The sequence below is a fragment of the Gopherus flavomarginatus genome, chromosome 2 (assembly GCF_025201925.1).
Source record: "Gopherus flavomarginatus isolate rGopFla2 chromosome 2, rGopFla2.mat.asm, whole genome shotgun sequence".
In the NCBI taxonomy this organism is placed as follows: Eukaryota; Metazoa; Chordata; order Testudines; family Testudinidae; genus Gopherus; species Gopherus flavomarginatus.
Window position 1 is genome coordinate 219463166 of NC_066618.1, and position 17503 is coordinate 219480668.

Genomic DNA, 17503 nt, shown 5'->3' on the forward strand with positions numbered 1-17503 from the left:
CATCTGCTCAGTCCTATCAGACAGTCCCTTCTGTCAAACCAGAGGCGGTGGCTCCTGAAAGAAGCTGGTAGCTCTGCCTCTGAAATCCCTTTAGCTGCTATTCTTCCCTTTTCCTTGCTATACACAAGGGCAGGGAGCATGAGCATGAACAGAAAGCAAGAAGATGATTCCAGGTGCACAGAGCAGTGGGAGAGAGGAGCAGAGGACAGAGGAGTAGAGTACATGGTAGAGTTGGAAACTGAGATCACTGATTCAACAGATGGCTCAGGAAGGATTTGAGATCAGCGAGTCACTTTCAAAACTGGGTATCCTTAGAGGTGCGAGGCCTGAGTGTCAAGGTATTTTTCCCACTTTGAACTTTAGCGTCCAAAAAGTGGGGACCTGCATGTGCCCTTCTAAGCTTAATTCCTAGCTTAGATCTGATAGCACTGCCACCAGCCAAAATATAGTGTTTGGCACACTTTCTGTTCCCCCAAAACCTCCCCGGGGAACCCAAGACCCAAACCCCTTGGGTCTTAAAACAAACAGAAATAAACTACTCCCCCTCCTTTCCCCCTCCCAGACTTTCCCCCTCAGGGTTACCCTGAGAGACTACGCTGATCCAAACTCCTTGGATCTTAAAACATAGAGGAATTAACCTTCCCACTCCCTCCTTTCCCCCCCACCAATCCCTGGTGAGTTCAGACCCAAACCCCTTGGGTCTTAAACAAGGGAAAAAATCAATCAGGTTCTTAAAAAAGAAAGCTTTTAATTAAAGAAAAAAGCAAAAATTATCTCTGTAAAGTTAGGATGGAAAAATGTTTACAGGGTATTCAGATCATATAGGACTAGAGGGACTCCCCCAGCCCGAAATTCAAGTTACAGCAAGGTAAAATCCTTGCAGCAAAATACACATTCACAAGTTAAGAAAACAAACATAAGACTAATCCGCCTTTTCTAGCTAGTACTTACTATTTTGAACATGAGAGACTGTTTCAGAAAGATTGGGGAAACCTGGGATGCACGTCTGGTCCCTCTTAGCCCCAAGAGCGAACAGCCAACAAAACAAACAGCACAAACAAAGACTTCCCTCCACAGAGATTTGAAAGTATCTTGTCCCCTCATTGGTCCTCTGGTCAGGTGTCAGCCAGGTTCACTGAGCTTCTTAACTCTTTACAGGTAAAAGAGACATTAACCCTTAACCATCTGTTTATGACAGAGCAAGTGTGAAAAGCTAAATCCGAGTGGACACAGAGGTGCTTGGGGAAGACCAGGTCAAGAGGACACTCATAAGGCGAATGTGGGAGTCGTAGTGCTGTTGAAAAATCAAAGATGTGAGGGGCTGGTGAGTGAGTGAGATCAAGCCATAGAAGAACATGGAGTTAGGTCCAGTGTGAGAATACATGAGCATTTGGAGGAAGAGGACAGATAGCAAAGAGTGTTTTCTAATGAGGAAAAAAATGATAGGAGTGGAAGTAAATATCCAACCTGTAACCTAGCAGGGGATAGAGTGGTATTGAGCATATAGTTTTTCACTTCCCTACAAAAATCCAGGTCTGGTTAGGAGGCATATAGCACCACAGCTAGGAGAGCCTTTGAAACCAGAGTAGAACATTTATATTAGCAAGAATGTGAAGTTTAGCAGATGCGCTAGAAATTTACCAGGCTTCAAGTAAGATATACTAAGAAATTGAAAGTTCAGTGCTGTAGGAGCCGATAGTCTTCTAAACTCAAACCTAGCCAGTTTTCAGTCACGTAGCAGCTGCATGCAGACGTGCCATTTGTACATTTTGAGCAGGGCACCGCAAAAGCTAAAACCAGTTCTGCTTACAGCAAAAACATTTGTCCCTAAAGTCTCTTAGAGTGACAGTTCAGAAATGTGCACAAAGGATGCTTGGTGTTTTTTTAAACAAAAACAGAAAAATACAGCCACTTGCAGATTAAAAACCTCTAGCTGTCTTAGTAGCAGCACGCCACTACTGATACGATTAAAGAAGCACACAAAATCTGTTTGGAGATAGTTGTCAACTTAGGACTCTCCAAAACTCCAAGCTAGTTCATTGCCAGAAAGCCACAGGTATAGAGAGCATAAAGTAAAAAATCCAGCTGAAGAGTAAATTCAACGTCCATATTAGAATAATCTCAAATTGCACTGTATGTTTACAGGTGTTTCAAATTATTTTACTTAGTAGCAACATTTTAGTGACCATATTTTTAGGAGAGAGACCATAACTGAGGACAATAAGCAACAGAGAGGTGCTGTAAAGGAGATACAGATGTTTGGAATAAAAAGATTTGCTTTTTAAATGGGGGAGGGGGGATGTCTCAGGGTTGAAGGGAGAGAAGGGAAGGGAGGACTTAAAGCCTTCTCTTCATGAGACAACATGTCACTCAGATGAAACTCAGAGAAAGCCAAAATCTGTTTTACGGAGATCCTGATGTGTCAGTACAACAGTGGCACTCCTGCCATAGTGAGACACTGCCTGCGTTTATGTTTATTCATGCAGAACACTTAGGGCATATCCACACTCACTGCGGCAATCAATGCACCAGAGGGCGATTTAGCGGGTCCAGTGAAGACCCGCTAAATTGACTGCAGATCGCTCTCCTGTCAATTCCGGTATTCCACCAGAATGAGAGGAATAAGGTAAGTCGACTGGAGAGTTTCTCCCATTGATGCAGCGCGATGTAGATACTGCAATAAGTTGACCTAAGCTACGCCGACTCCAGCTACATTATTCACGTAGCTGGAGTTGCGTAACTTAGGTCAACTTACCCCTGTAGTGTAGGCAGGGCCTTAGGTAGCAGCAAAAGATGCTTGACAAACGCAAGTCATAGCATGGGGCAATTTCTTGATACATATGCTGATTGCTGCACTGTAGTATAGAGTGTTAAGAGTCCCATTCCACTGCCCCCCTCCCCATAAAAAACCCACACCACACCTCATCAAATCATTCTTTTAGCTTAAAGCAGCAACTTAAAGCAATGGAGGCAATACAGTTAAGAAAATTATTTTACCTGTACGATGTTCTTCAATCCAGGCCTGCAGGTACATGAAGAGGAGTAGACCTGCTATTCCAAACATCAATACAGTCACAAAGACTTGTCTCAGGTTCATGACCCTGTCAGAGAGCTGCATTTCAGCTCCTTTCAGAAAGCTGCATGATTCACTTTCTAATAGGTTCTTAATTTAGCTGTATCGTCTTTAGCATCCTTTCCTTTGAGACAGCAACCTGGAATAAAAAAAGGACACAAGAACTAGCTGTATCTCTTAAGTGGCTTTTCTTCAGGAGAACCTGTGAAAATACAAAAGCATAATGGTTACATAAGCTACTAAGCGAGGGGGACTGGGAACACTTGAGTTTATGTCCATAGTCCTAACAATTTTTCCACAATACCGACACTTCAATAATGAATCTCAAAGACCAATCATTTTTTTCTGGAGTAAAGACAAAAATCCATTACATAAATAATGCCAGAGTATTCATGCTCTGTTACCGTGCAATATGAAGAGTCAATGGAGGGGGAGGAAATCAACCCCACAACCTGAAGCCAAGTCCAGAGGCTCACATACAACTCCCCACAATCTGTCATTTCATCCTATTAGCTATAAAACTAGAGGACATAGCGCCTCCACAGCAATTGTGGAGAATGTTGGGTTATTAAATCCATGCAGCTGAGAATCTTGTGGCTCCTCTTCTTGCTCCAGTCCAGTCTTTTATAGACTACACAAGGCAAGTGTGAAGAGCCTTTCCACAGCAAGTAAGGGACAGACAGTCACCCTTGCACAGCTGGTCAAATGTAGCCTTCTCTAAACCAGTAAGAACCTATATCAGATTATATAACCCAGCCTGAAGTGACGAGAACTAATGGAATTTTGAATCTGGCCACTTTGCAATCATTACTAAATTTTATATGGGGGAGGGAGAAGAGAAACAGACTAAAAGCCTGACTCTTGCCATCGACTTCCCTGGTAGCAGAATAGAGTCCAAAACTTGGCTGAAAAAATTCTTATTTCTTGTATGGCACAGAGCCACAGGAGAAGGAAATTGTTTATTTGACAACCGTCACCAGCCACTCAAAAGCTGATGTTAAGAGTTCAAAGTAAGGTACAAAAGGTTTTATACAATATAAATGTAAAGCTTCTTAAAGTGAATTAGAATGTGCTGGATTTTGAAAGCAATGGAGTACAATGTAGAAGTACATGTTAAATTAGATTGCAGAGCAAATAAAAATATTCTGAAATTCAGTACAATGAAGCCCTTGTAAATGAATATCTGATAAAAGACACTTTTAGCAGACTAAAGCAAAAATACAATGAAAACTTAACCTTTCAGAGGACACGAGTTACCAACTGAAGCATGTTTTAAAATGAGCGCTCGGTTAAAGGAATAAAGTCTATTCCTAGTGTGTGCGTGTTTGTGGGAACAAAAAAGTAGCAGGTATTTAACAAGTCATACTTGAATGACAAAAGCATTATATGAGCTTTCCAGAGAAATGCAGAGCTTCATCTGATTCACAAAAAGAGAGAGAAAATATGAACCTATTTCAATAACTCAGTGCTGTCACACATATAAACTTGGACTTTACTGTGTATGAAAACAATCTTCACCTAGCACATTTTAGTATGATCATACCTATTGTTTATGGGAAGCTCATGTTAAATTCTAAATGTGTGTTAAGTAAAGTGATGTTCAGAACTTGAAAGGAAAAAATTATACTTGACAAAGTATGTTCAACTCTGTGCCATTAAAATTAGGGCTGTTGATTAAACGCAGTTAATGCACGCGGTTAACTGTGATTAAAAAATTAATTGCAATTAACTGCACTGTTAAACAATAGAATGCCAATTGAAATTTATTAAATATTTTTGAATGTTTTTCTACAATTCTATTACAACACAGAATACAAAGTATGCAGAGCTCACTTTATTTTTGATTAAATATTTGCACTGTAAAAATGATAAAAGAAATCCTATTTTTCAATTCACCTCATCCAAGTATTGTTATGCAATCTCTTCATCGTGAAAGTGTAACTTACAAATGTAGATTTTTTTGTTACATAACTGCACTCAAAACCAAAACAATGTAAAACTTTAGAGCCTACAAGTCTACTCAGTCCTACTTCTTGTTCAGCCAATTGCTAAGACAAACAAATTTGTTTACATTTATGGGAGATACTGCTGCCTGCTTCTTATTTACGTCGTCACCTGAAAGTGAGAACAAGCATTCACATTGCACTTTTGTAGCCTATTTACGGGCCAGATATGCTAAATATTCATATGCCCCTTCATGCTTTGGCCACCATTCCACAAGACATGCTTCCATTCTGATGCTCGTTAAAAAAAGTAATGCATTAATTAAATTTGTGACTGAACTCTTTGGGGGAGAACTATATGCCTCCTGTTCTGTTTTACCTGCATTCTGCCCTATATTTCATGTTATAACAGTCTTGGATGATGACCCAGCACACTTTCGTTTCAAGAACACTTTCACAGCAGATTTGACAAAACACAAAAAAGGGTACCAATGTGAGATTTCTAAGGATAGATACAGCTCTTGACCCAAGATTTAAGAATCTGAAGTGCCTTCCAAAATCTGAGAGAGAAAAAGTGTGGAGAATGCTTTTAGAAGTCTTAAAAGAGCAACACTCCGATGCAGAAACTACAGAACCCAAACCACCAAAAAAAGAAAATTAACCTTCTCCTGGTGACATCTGACTCGGAAGATGAAAATGAACATGCGTCGGTCCGCTCTGCTTTGGATTGTTATTGAGCAGAACCCATCAGTATGGACACATGCATCCTGGAATAGTGGTTGAAGCATTAAGGGACATATGACTCTTTAGCACCTCTGGCAAATAAATACCTTGCGACACCAGCTACAACAGTGCCATGCGAACGCCCGTTCTCATCTTCAGGTGACATTGTAAACAAGACATGGGCAGCATTATCTCCTGCAAATTGTAAAACAAACTTGTCTAAGAGATTGGCTGAAGTAGGACTGAGTGGACTTGTAGGTTCTAAAGTTTTACATTCTTTTATTTTTGAATGCAGTTATTTTTTGTACATAATTCTACATTTGTAAGTTCAACTTTCATTCTAAAGAGATTGCACTACAGCACTTATATTGGATGAATTGAAATATACGATTTCTTATTTTTTATCATGCAAATATTTGTAATAAAAAATAAATATAAAGTGAGCACTGTATACTTTGTATTCAGTGTTGCAATAGAAGTAAATATATTTTAAAAAGTGTAGAAAACATCCAAAAACTTTTAAACAAATGGTTTTCTATTATTAACAGTGTGATTAATCGTGCAATTGTGACTTTATCGCTTGACAGCCCCAATTAAAATATAATACTTTGTAAAGTACAATGAAAAGTGCTTGCAAACCTGTTACTTTAAATTTAAGCTATATCTCAGTGTCATATTTGCCATTTTATGCATTATATCTATGAAGAACGTAGATGCCTAGACACAAGTGTGACAGACACCATTTTGAACTTATACTCTGGCTGATTTTTTTTGTATGTCATGAAACAACTAGTTCAGACATGGAACACTTTTTGTTATATTCCTTTCTGGTTAACTAACATGCAGAGCTGTCAATGACAGCCTGTTATCTCCTGCTATGAAAGCTATTTCCACTTCTGGCTACCATATGGTGCAGTGCCTGACTATGAGTGGTAGTAAGAAACTGGTGGAGGGAGAAACCATACTAAAAACATGCTGAATATAAAGGAAGTAGCACTGAACTGCTTCTAAAATGGTGGGAGAGGTGGGAACCCACTCCTCCATTCTTTTAACTAGGAGGTTCTTCCTATTCAACCTCTTTCCCCATGGTGCTCCCAGTGTTCTTACCCCTTCAGTCTCTTTAGGGGTGAAGGGGAGACCCAGAACAAGACTAGTTATTGTTGCCACTCCCTGGACCTGAACTTTAGCCACCAAAACACATGTGCTGTATTCATATCCATAGGATTAGCTCTGACAAACAGAATCATTCCTGCTTCATAGAGTTGGGATCCCTTTCTGATTATAAGGAGAAACAATTAATTCAATCGCCCACAGAAAGCTGCGTTATTTACATAACATTGATATTTGTTTGGATAAGAACTCAGAACAAAACAAGTAACATTTTTTGATGCTCAGCAAGTCTGAACGCATAATGGTAAGAAACGTGTTCTCTAGCAGTTACCAGACCTTGAGCTTTTTCGGTAAAGTTATTGGGGATGCATAGCTGTGTTTGTCTTATTACAATAAAGCCAAACAATCTGAATACATGCACTGAATGGGAATTTCTCTCACAAATAACCAAACGTGCAGGTTTCTTGCTTCTCTTTCCAGTCCCTTTTTCTCTGATCACATAGGACTGACTGGAATCAAACCTTGAGAATTAATGTAATATTTGGGGTTTATGAGAAACACTTTAGTAGAAGCCTTAGAGTGTCTACACTATCCGCCGGACCGGTGGCTAGTGATTGATCTATCGCGTCTCATCTAGACGCGATAAATCGATCCCGAACGTGCTCCCAGTAGACTCTGGAACTCCACCAGGGCAAGAGGCGGAAGCGGAGTCGACGGGGGAGCGGCGGCCGTCAATCCCGTGCCGCGAGGACGTGAAGTAAGTCAATCTAAGATATGTCGACTTCAGCTACACTATTCTCATAGCTAAAGTTGCGCATCTTAGATCAATCCTCCCCCCCACCCAGTGTATACCAAGTCTTAGGTGGAAGTGTGCCTCCAATGGCTTGTGCTGCCAGCATAGCCCTTTCAGTGACACGGTTCAATCATGCAGGAAGATATCATCAGAAGTAATACGAGGTACCAGACTAAGATAATCCATTAATAAGAAAAGCAAACATCTTGCTATCGGGACAATATCTGCTTTAATGCTGTGAATTCCACACTGTTTTCTTTAGAGACATCTCAGGATGCACTCCCATATATTTTTTATTTGTGGAAGAAAGCTGGGGCGGGGGAGAGAAATTACACAAATTAGCATTAGTCATGGTGTGTTAGGAATATACCCATCTCACAAGAACAGTATCAATTAAAGTCAGTACAATTATCTTTTTATTGAGATCTCACTACATGTGTTTTAAATTGTGTGTTCATGTTTAAACCACATTTCACTTCAAACAGCACAGCTCAGACTATTATGTGCACAGTGAACAGAGCCTTACAGCTACATTATACAATTTTAAAACTGCCTAACCTGAATAATTAGTGCAATTTAGTTAACTCAATGATTTGTAATCTAAATATGAAAAATCAGAGGGGTAGTTAAAATAAAACCTCTGCATCTACAAATCTACTGCAGAACATTTTAAGCAGCCGCAACGACACTGTGACAGATTATCTCCTTTGGCATTAAAAGCTGTAGGAGGGGGACAACTCTCTCCCCCAACAAAGAGGAACTCTCTGGAAGGATTACCTCAGAGATTAGCCCCCACTGCTTATTGAGGGGATGGGAGGGTTGCTCCTCCCCCATGACAAAGCTTACTCTAACATCAGTGGACCCATCTGTGTGGAGCCTGTGTCCCCACTAGCTGTAACCCCAGGCCACCCTCTATTCCTAATTCCTTGACCGTGTGGCTCCAGTGGAAATATACCATCAGGGACTCTGCCCTGACCTCAACTACTCCAGGCAATCTTGGGATTGGAGGCTATGGGGTAACGTTAATGCAACTGAGAGACTTGTGCCCCCTTCCCCCCCAAGCCAACTCCACTTTTCCCTCAGCCCAGTCTGACTCTCCAAGCAAACCCTTGGATATACAGGTTCAGGGCTCTGCAAGATCCAAGAAAGGGGGAGGGGGAAGGGGTGAGATAGTGCCATGGGAGCCCCCAAACTCTGCTTCTGCACAAAGGAGGGATGAACCAAGTCTGGCTAACCAGGCTCAAGTCCCCTGCCAGAATGCTCCAGGATGCCATCCCAGCACCCTTTTGAGGACCCAGACTGGTATGTTATGTTCTGTTATTTCCATACCAGCACTCCTCAACTGCAGTACTCACCCGGGGGTGGCAAACCTCTTCTGCACAGATCAAGAGGGTCACAATCTGCCCCACTGACTTCAATAAAGGCAGTTATGGAGGAATTCCATAATAAGATACATACCAAAAAGTTTAGACATTAGAGGCCTAGGAGACATAACCACATGTTGTTCAGATCTGTAAGTGATACAGAAAGCTAGAAGAACAGAAGTGCACATATCAGTTTTCAGCACTGAACTCTAGGGGTAATCAGCAACAAGTTTTCAGTTACTGAGTTTGAAATGAGAGCTTAGAAATTTTATAGTGAGCCCATATTAACTTTTAATATTTCAAATTCTTTTAAGAGCAAAAGTATTTAGTAACACTGTCATATTTAACACGAAACCTCCTACTCCATTAACATACAGTCATTTTATTTTTCCTTCCTTCAGATTTTAGTTCTAATCCAGAGAAGTACATCCTATTGCAGGACAAGCACCACCTGGTAAAATACTCTGGGCACCAGGACCCAGCAGAAATGAGGGAAAGCAGCTCCTGATGCCTCTGCCACAACTTCTAAGTAATCCCACTTTATTCAGTCCTCACTCTTTCCCTTCCCCTTAAGCAACACTCTTGTCCTGGAACTACGTGGCACTTCCCAGTTCTGTCTTCACTAGAGAGATATTTGACATTCATATCACCTTTTTGATTCCAAGCATGCAAGTCCACATGAAAATCTGGTGGTAGCCAGAGCATAGAGCAGCTGAGTAACTCCTACTTTCAAACCTCCCTATAACTGCCACATCACAACCCCAAAAATAAAAATCAACACAGAAACAGAGTGAAAGAAACTTAAATAGTAAACTACAGAAGTTTGGCAACACTGTCTCCCCCCTTGGTATTCTCCTGAAAAACAGAAAAGGACAAAGATTAACCATTAGAGAGATAGACACAGACACTCAGACAATCTCATCCTTGTGCATTTATTTTACTGGTCATTGCCACAAATGTTCACCCACTACCTCAGTCGTTCCTCACACACTCCTAAAAACAGAAAACAGAACAGTGTCATTACGTGAAAGATACATAATAGAGCTATCACAACCGCTCATACCGCAGATGAAGCCATTAGGGTGACCAGACAGCAAGTGTGAAAAATTGGGACACGGGGTGGGGGTGGGGGTAATAGGCTTCTTCTATATAAGAAAAAGCCTCAAATATCAGGACTATCCCTACAAAAATCAGGACATCTGGTCACCCTAGAAGCCACTTACCTTTCCATAATCCCCCAGCACACACTCATTTTTCCCTAGCCTTCCCCAAAGAACAGTGTCTCTCTTAGTGACTCCATTGTAGTGCTGTGGCATGCTGGGGAGAACTTTCTGGGCTCCATGGAGGGATGTCCTCCTGGACACGGGCCCAGCCTATTTCCTTCTCTGTATCCTAGAAACAAGAAGTTAAAAAGCTGTTAATTAGTTCAGCAACAAGAACCAAGGAACAGAAGTTACTGAAGTAATTCAAAGGAGAAAGAGAAATCCAGCTCCTCACCTTTTCAGCTACGGAAACTCAAAAGGTCATATGCCAGACCTCCGGAACACAGATGGGAGGAAAGTGCTGACACTCTACCATAGCAACTTCAAGTGGAAGATCATAGCCCTAGCCCTTCATAACACATGTGGTTCCTCATACTGGACAGAGCTATTCTTATCAGTCATGGGAACAAATCAAAATTATGAACATGTGCACTATTCATCGTCGCTATTTTCCTGCTCCCGGAACCTAGCTGAGCACTCTGGGATAGATGCAATAGCTCAGATGCTGAAAAGTTTGCAACAAGTGCTGCACGTAGACATAGTGCACTGTGGGTAAGCAAAACAGGATACCTCATTTAAAAGAGTTCCAGCTTAAGAATCCAAATTTTAAGTGGTTCATAGATCATCATCTAGTCAGGTCTGCTGTATAACAGTATTACATATGTGTAAACACATAAGTAATCCCCTGAATTAGTTACTGCTTCGAGATCAGTAAGAGCATATCTTTCTAAAAGAACCAATCTTGATTTTAAAAAGTTTCCAGTAATGGAGAATCCACCAAGACACGGTGTTAATAACCTTCATTGTTCAAAATTTGCACCTTATTTCTGGTTCAACTTTCAGCCATTGGACTTGTATCACCTACCTCTCCTGGAATATAAAAGTGAGGAATTTAGAGGACCTCTTTGACATATGGGATGATTTAGGCTTCAGTGTCTCATCTTCCATGCTCATTCTCCTTTTTTGTTCTGTGAAGTCTCTTTAGCTCCAAGGTGTCGAATCAGTTGCAGGCATACATTTCTCTCCGAGAGCAGGATTTTTTTTTTATTTTTTGGCACAACTGCTAATTAGAAGCATTGAACTAAAAGGCAGTGAACAGTCAAATAGTACAGGTACATGGCAGCCATTTTGATTGCATGGGAACCCAGTAGAGGCAGAAGTATGAGGGAGTGGAGAAGAAAGCGGACATCAACAGTTCTTCAAATTGCTAGACCAGTTGTAATACAGCCATGCCCGAATGTAACTAAAGGCATTATTTGGCTTTCAGAACCCCTATTACCAGCATTATAATATTGTGAGTAAGGAAGCCAACATAACTTTCATAGAGCTCAGAATGAAGAAAAAGATCTTGAGTTTTAAAGTTCCACATTTGACGTGATCTTCAAATGACAATTCCAAGTCACTTGAAAGAGTAAAGCTTAAAAAAAAACAAAACCACACACAAACAGAACCCCTCCAATCCCTACAGCTTGAAAAATATTAAGGCTTCAAGAACACTCAGGAAATTCCAAATATAACCATTATCGGAGCAAGCTCAGCTGCACATATATTTAGCATTTCTATTTCTATTTCACTTGCCCTTATTACAATGTACACCTTAATACGGTTATAGCAATTATGCCTTGTTATTATTGCACTTTATGCCATATATTGTATAGGATGAATGGTATTCAGAAGGTAAGCTATGTGCTTCTATTTACCCTATCTTTGGGATATGCTTTGCAGTCTCAGTGTATTATTGCACCTACTCCTTAAATGTTTCATATATAAGGAATTCACATTAATCAATCAGTAAACAAAAATCATTTCAGGAGAGAAACAGTTATTTGTCTCATTTCATGAGATTTCTCTTCTTCTCTATAGGGACTATGTAGAGGAAGAGAGGTCAGTGATAAGCATAGAAAGTAGTACTTTCTTCTTCAATCATGATTAGGGGAATTGGGTAGATGCTGTAAATAATCATAAAACAGCTTAATCTCTGCCCTGAAGATCTTAGAGTTAAATTCATGGCAAGACACAAGGAAGTGTAATAAACAACAGAAGGAAACCTGGGAGGTAGAGCAGTAATCAAGACACATGCTTGTTTAAAAACACCTGAGGCTCCAATCCTGCAAGCACTTATACAAATACTTAATTTTAGACAATGGGATTAGCACGCGTGAAGTCAAAAACATGTTTAAACATCTGCAGGATTGGAGTGTTTGTGTATAACTAGTAGACAGAAAGCAAAATCTTTCCATAATTTCTCTACATTCAAATAGGGGGTCTTGTTTATTGACTGTAGTGAATCAAAGTGGTATTAGTATACCAAGATGACTTGCTTTTTGCCCCAATCACTCACTCTGCTGCCCAAAAAAACTATCCAGGGAACATTACTTAGTCTTTTATTTTTGAACCCAGGTCCTGAATTCTAGGTTTCTGCTGTGCAACAGTATTTGCCAAAAAAGTCAGCCAGTGGAAAGGTAGGAGGTTTGTACCTTTCCACTCAGTTCACTTGTCACAGAATAAAGCAAGGTAGCTACAGAGTCTCTAACTTCTTAATGACATAGTTTTTCCATACATTGATGTCCCTAAAAAAATGAAACAAGTAGTCTTCCTTCTGCTCCTCTCCCCCCCCCAAAAACCCACTAAACCAACCCAGCTCACTTTATTATTTCCACGAAAAATTTTTGAACTGTTTTTCATTGCTGAGTTGCCACTTGAGTGTCGCTAAAATGCATAATAAAAAATTAGTTACGTTTAAAATGACAATGATATACACCATTTGCACACACTGAACAAAACTGTAAGGGAAAACAGCAAAACTGAACTCAAGAGTTGTGAAGTGACCTATAGTATTATACAACACCGGTTATGTGAAAATATCTTCTGGTTCCTAGAGTGATTAAATAGAAGTTTACATCAAGACTTTGATAAATTGTCTCGTTTCTGAGGTACTCTCCACATGTCTTCATTCAAGGGCCCATCCAAAAAACCACTGACGTCTGTGGAAGTTCCGCCGCCCCCTCACCCTCCGTTGACCTCAAATGAGCTTTGGATCAGGACCTAAACGTTCAAGGGCAGCTAGTGAAAGCCATCACCACAAATAGACTGAAAATAAAGGATGTGAATGAACTAAATAACTTCTAAGACAAGATGAAAAAAAAGTTAGTTTAAACCTCAACAACAAACCTTCATTCCAGCCCTGCAAAGGGACTGAAGTTGCCTTATAGGAGCAACTGACATTTCACCCCTGAATCCTTTGGTACCTACCCCAGGCAGAACCACCCAGGCTCTCGAGAGATCAATAGACGTTTTCTATGGGGGAGAGAGATCGGAACCGCGTCCGAGCTGTCCCAGAGCTCCTGGCAAACCCTAGCCCCATGCAGAGCTAGTGGCAGGCACACAGGCGGAAGGCAGAGACGCGGTAATTTCGCTGCGTGCAGAGCCCAGGTTTAGGGAGCCTGGTGGGGAAGAGTCGAGCGCATTTAATGGTTAACTGCACAGAGACAAAGTCACCTGAGCTGAGAACGTGTGTCTAGCTCCCGCCCCGGACAAACGCAGCAAGCCCCCATACCCGCCTCCTGCTGCACAGGGCACTTACCGCAAGCCGAGCTGCGAGCCTCCCGCAGGTCATGGGATCTCCGCCCGCCGGAGCTCAGGTCCCAGCGGAAACTTCCCAGCCTCGCGCAGCCTCCCCTGCTCCCGCTGTAGTTAGAGCTCCCGGGGCAGCGGAGGCTGGAGCCCCGCACGCCGGACACTCCCCCCCCCAGCTGATCGAGGGAGGCAGCACAATCACCCCCCGCCGGACTAAGGGACAGCCACGCCCAGCTGCAAGGGCTGCCCCGCGCCGCTGCCCCGCCTTCCCCAGGTCCACGTGCGGCGCACTCGCCTCTTTCCCCGCGGTCCTGCCGGAGTCCTTCTCCCCGTACTCGGTTCTTCCTGTACCTACTGACCAATCCCCCACCCCTGCAGGGGGCACGCTGTTAATTAACCCGGAGAGCTCGGTTCCTATGGATTAAAGGTTAGAAAACTTCACCCACATGATCAACACACCAGGTAATTCACAGCGAAAGCCCCTAAGAAGACGCCGTGGCTCTCCCCTAGGTTGGAACTAGCCGCTTCCCCTGCGTCTGTGTGGTCAGTGTCTCTTGCCTGTTCCCAGACACCACAAGGTCTGACTTGCAAACACTGCAGTAGAAACGGTTTGCCCTTGTTTTGAGCCTGATATCGTTAAGAGGGCATGGAGAGACAAGGTGGGTGAGGCTATATCTGTTATTGGACCAGCTTCTAGGGGATGAGAGACAAGCTTTGGGAGCCACACAGAGCTCTTCTTCAGATACAGGAAAGAAACATCCAGCTTCACAGCTAACTCCAAGGTGGAACAGATTGTTTAGCTGCAGCAGTTAGCACATATTGTAAGGGACCAGTCCTTCCAGTTTCTCGCACCAGTAGAAGTTGTTTCAATAAGAGATGTTACCTAACACATGTGTAACCCTTCAGCCCATCTGAACGGGCAGCAACAAAGGCCAGGTTCAGTATCTAGGGGTTCCATTTCAATAATGCAATGCAAAACCAGATTGAGCCCCCACCCAGTGACCTGGGACAATTACATACCAGCCCCCCCCCGGGAGGCAATACTTCCCCTCTTGCAAGAGTAGAGTCTGAATGTAGCAAAATCCTTTTAATAAAGGAGGGAAATAATGTGACATTATGTTGAGGAAACATCACAAACTGGATTCTTAACACAAACCATGAGCAAAAAACCCACCCCCAAGTAAGTTTAGCAGTGTCCTTTTCCCCTCAGGGTCTTAAGTCTAACACCCAAAAAAGATCACCCCAAAAGGCTCTGTCCCTGGTCAGTGCAGCCCCAGAGATCAAAAGTTTATCTGCAGAGTTTTACACACACACACACACACACACACACACACCCTGCCTGGGTGGAAATGGGGGGGAAGGAGTGCACGGGGTGTTAAGGGGCACCTTACATGGTTCGAGGCTGACTGCTCCGCCTCTCCATGGGGTTCTGCTGCAACCTTCACCACGAGCCACTCCACTCCACCAGCCGTCCCATGAGCAGCTCCAGCATCCCATGAACTGCTCCGCTCAGCTTCACTCCACTTGCCATCCCATGGGCCGCGCCAATCATCCCAGAAACTGCTCCGCTCTGCCAGCCACTTAGCAATATATCTTCAGGCTCCCCCACTAGTTAACACAGCATTCAGTGATCTCAGCTCTTTGTAATTTTAGCTCTTTAGTGATTTCAGCTTATAGTAGGGGAGGCCCAGTGCTGGTGCACCATTGGCCCAAAGTGAATTCAGCACAGCAGCCTGTAACTAGACTCTTAATAGAATCAAAATCAGCTCTGCTATTCAACAGGGGGGAGAGAAGGAGGTGCAGTGGGTATTTCAGGACCCATACCATCAGGTACAAATACCTGTCCCCAGCCTCACTCACAGACTTTAAGGTCAGAAGGGACCATTATGATCATCTAGTCTGACCATCTGCACAATACAGGCCACAGAATCCCACCCACTCCTGTAACAAACCCCTAACCTATGTCTGAGTTATTGAACTCCTCAAGTTGTGGCTCAATTCACTGGGTTTTGGAACCCATGTCCCTTGTGCTAATTAGTTGATGGTGAGTCCCTCTGTCATAAAACAGTTCCTTGATTCACATAATCAGGGTAACAACACTTTATTCTTTCTGCCCCAATAACAGAGAAACTGGGGATCCTACAGCAGCAAAAGTGACCATTTGGGTGACTGTGGGTTCATGCTAGGTGGGGTGGGTGTGCCTATGCAAACAAGACCAGCTCCTGAAGTTCTTTTCCACAACTCACCACAATTCACCACCAGATGTCAGGGTAGAGCTCATCCTGACTCGGCTTACACATGTTTTCCTAATCTTCTGTACAACTACACTACATACAAAACTGGTCCGGAGACATTTGTATTGGTCTGAAGTTTAAAAATAAACCTTTCAGTATAAAATCTAAACTGAAGGCCAGTTTGACCTAACAGGAACCGGCCCAGGGTTACAATCCGACAAGCCAGTCCACACAGTCAGTCCTATGAAGCCCCATTCAACTCAATCAAGTTCCCTGCTAGCCAGAGCTCTCCCTTGGGTACAGCGAATCGGGGCAACCGCTCTAGGTCCCATGCTTTGGTGGACCCTGTGGGCCGGCACGGTCAGTCCTGGAATGACAGGTCAGTCCTGGAAGTGAGGGATTTGTCAAATCTGCCCCGGACCCCATACACCCCGCCCTGCATGAGAATCCACTTGTAAAAAAACCCCACACCTAAGGTTGGTAAATGAGAACACCCTAAGGATAGCAGGATAAGTTTGTTTGCAAAAGCCATATAGTTCTTTATTTAAAAGGTGTCTCCGCCAACATCCTACATGTTTTGTTTGCACAAACCTAGGTTGACTCCCCAGCAATATCAAACCAGTGTGTATGAGTCCAGATAAAGGTTGTGGCACATACAGTAAGCTGCTAGGGCCTGTAATAGGAGTAACACTGGTATTGCTAGTTAAAGACTGGAGCAGCAGGTAATAGAATTCAGTGCAAAAGGCTTTTAGGGATTATAATCCATAGTAAATACCTTAATTAACACTAATATAGCACTTTACATGTTCAAAATGCTTTGCAAGTATTATCTAACATTCTCAAAATAGCCCTGAGATGCAGGCAAGTAGTATTATCCCATTTAACAGATGAGGAAATTAAGGCAAAATGACAATTTTCTTAAAACCACATAGTGAACTATTGTTAGAGCCAGAATCAGCACTCAATAGGTCAAAATTCCCAGACCTGTGTGCCAAACACTAGTCTTCACCTCTCTCCCCTTTAAGCATTTTACTGAAGTATAGGGCTTAAATTCTTAAAGTATTTCCCAGAGCCCCCGACAGCCTCCTCCCCCAACATACTGTAAAAACTTCAGGGGAGTTGAAAATATTTACTGCAACTGTGCTCCAGATAGCTCCAGCTGAATTTAAAATGCTATACTACCTTGCTCCTAGAATTACTCCAGCATTTAATTTGCTAACTACTCACTGACACTCAGTCCCATCACTCACTTATAGGCATAACCCCTTCATAGAGTAACAGCAATATGTCCTTTCATTGTTTGCCCTGTTTAGCTACAGATGGTGTCCCAGGATCATTTTAACACCAATCTTGGAGTGAAACAACTGTTGAACATCACAAAGCAACTCCAGACAACCAAATGTAATTTTTTGCAACTGAAGTTTC

General features: G+C 42.4%; 1 protein-coding gene across 7 annotated transcripts in view; it reads right to left on the bottom strand.

Moving 5' to 3' along the window:
- The window catches only part of CHST9 (carbohydrate sulfotransferase 9), a 215341-nt gene that overhangs the window by 108117 nt on the left and 89721 nt on the right, over positions 1-17503 (bottom strand). For 6 of the 7 annotated variants that reach the window (XM_050942018.1, XM_050942019.1, XM_050942016.1 and 3 more), the window contains one exon: positions 2998-3212. In XM_050942018.1, coding sequence (XP_050797975.1) covers positions 2998-3118 — 121 coding nt within the window. In that variant the 5' untranslated portion in view covers positions 3119-3212. Of the gene's footprint in view, positions 1-2997; positions 3213-13851; positions 14007-17503 lie in introns of those variants that run through there. The other variant, XM_050942023.1, reaches the window with a different exon arrangement.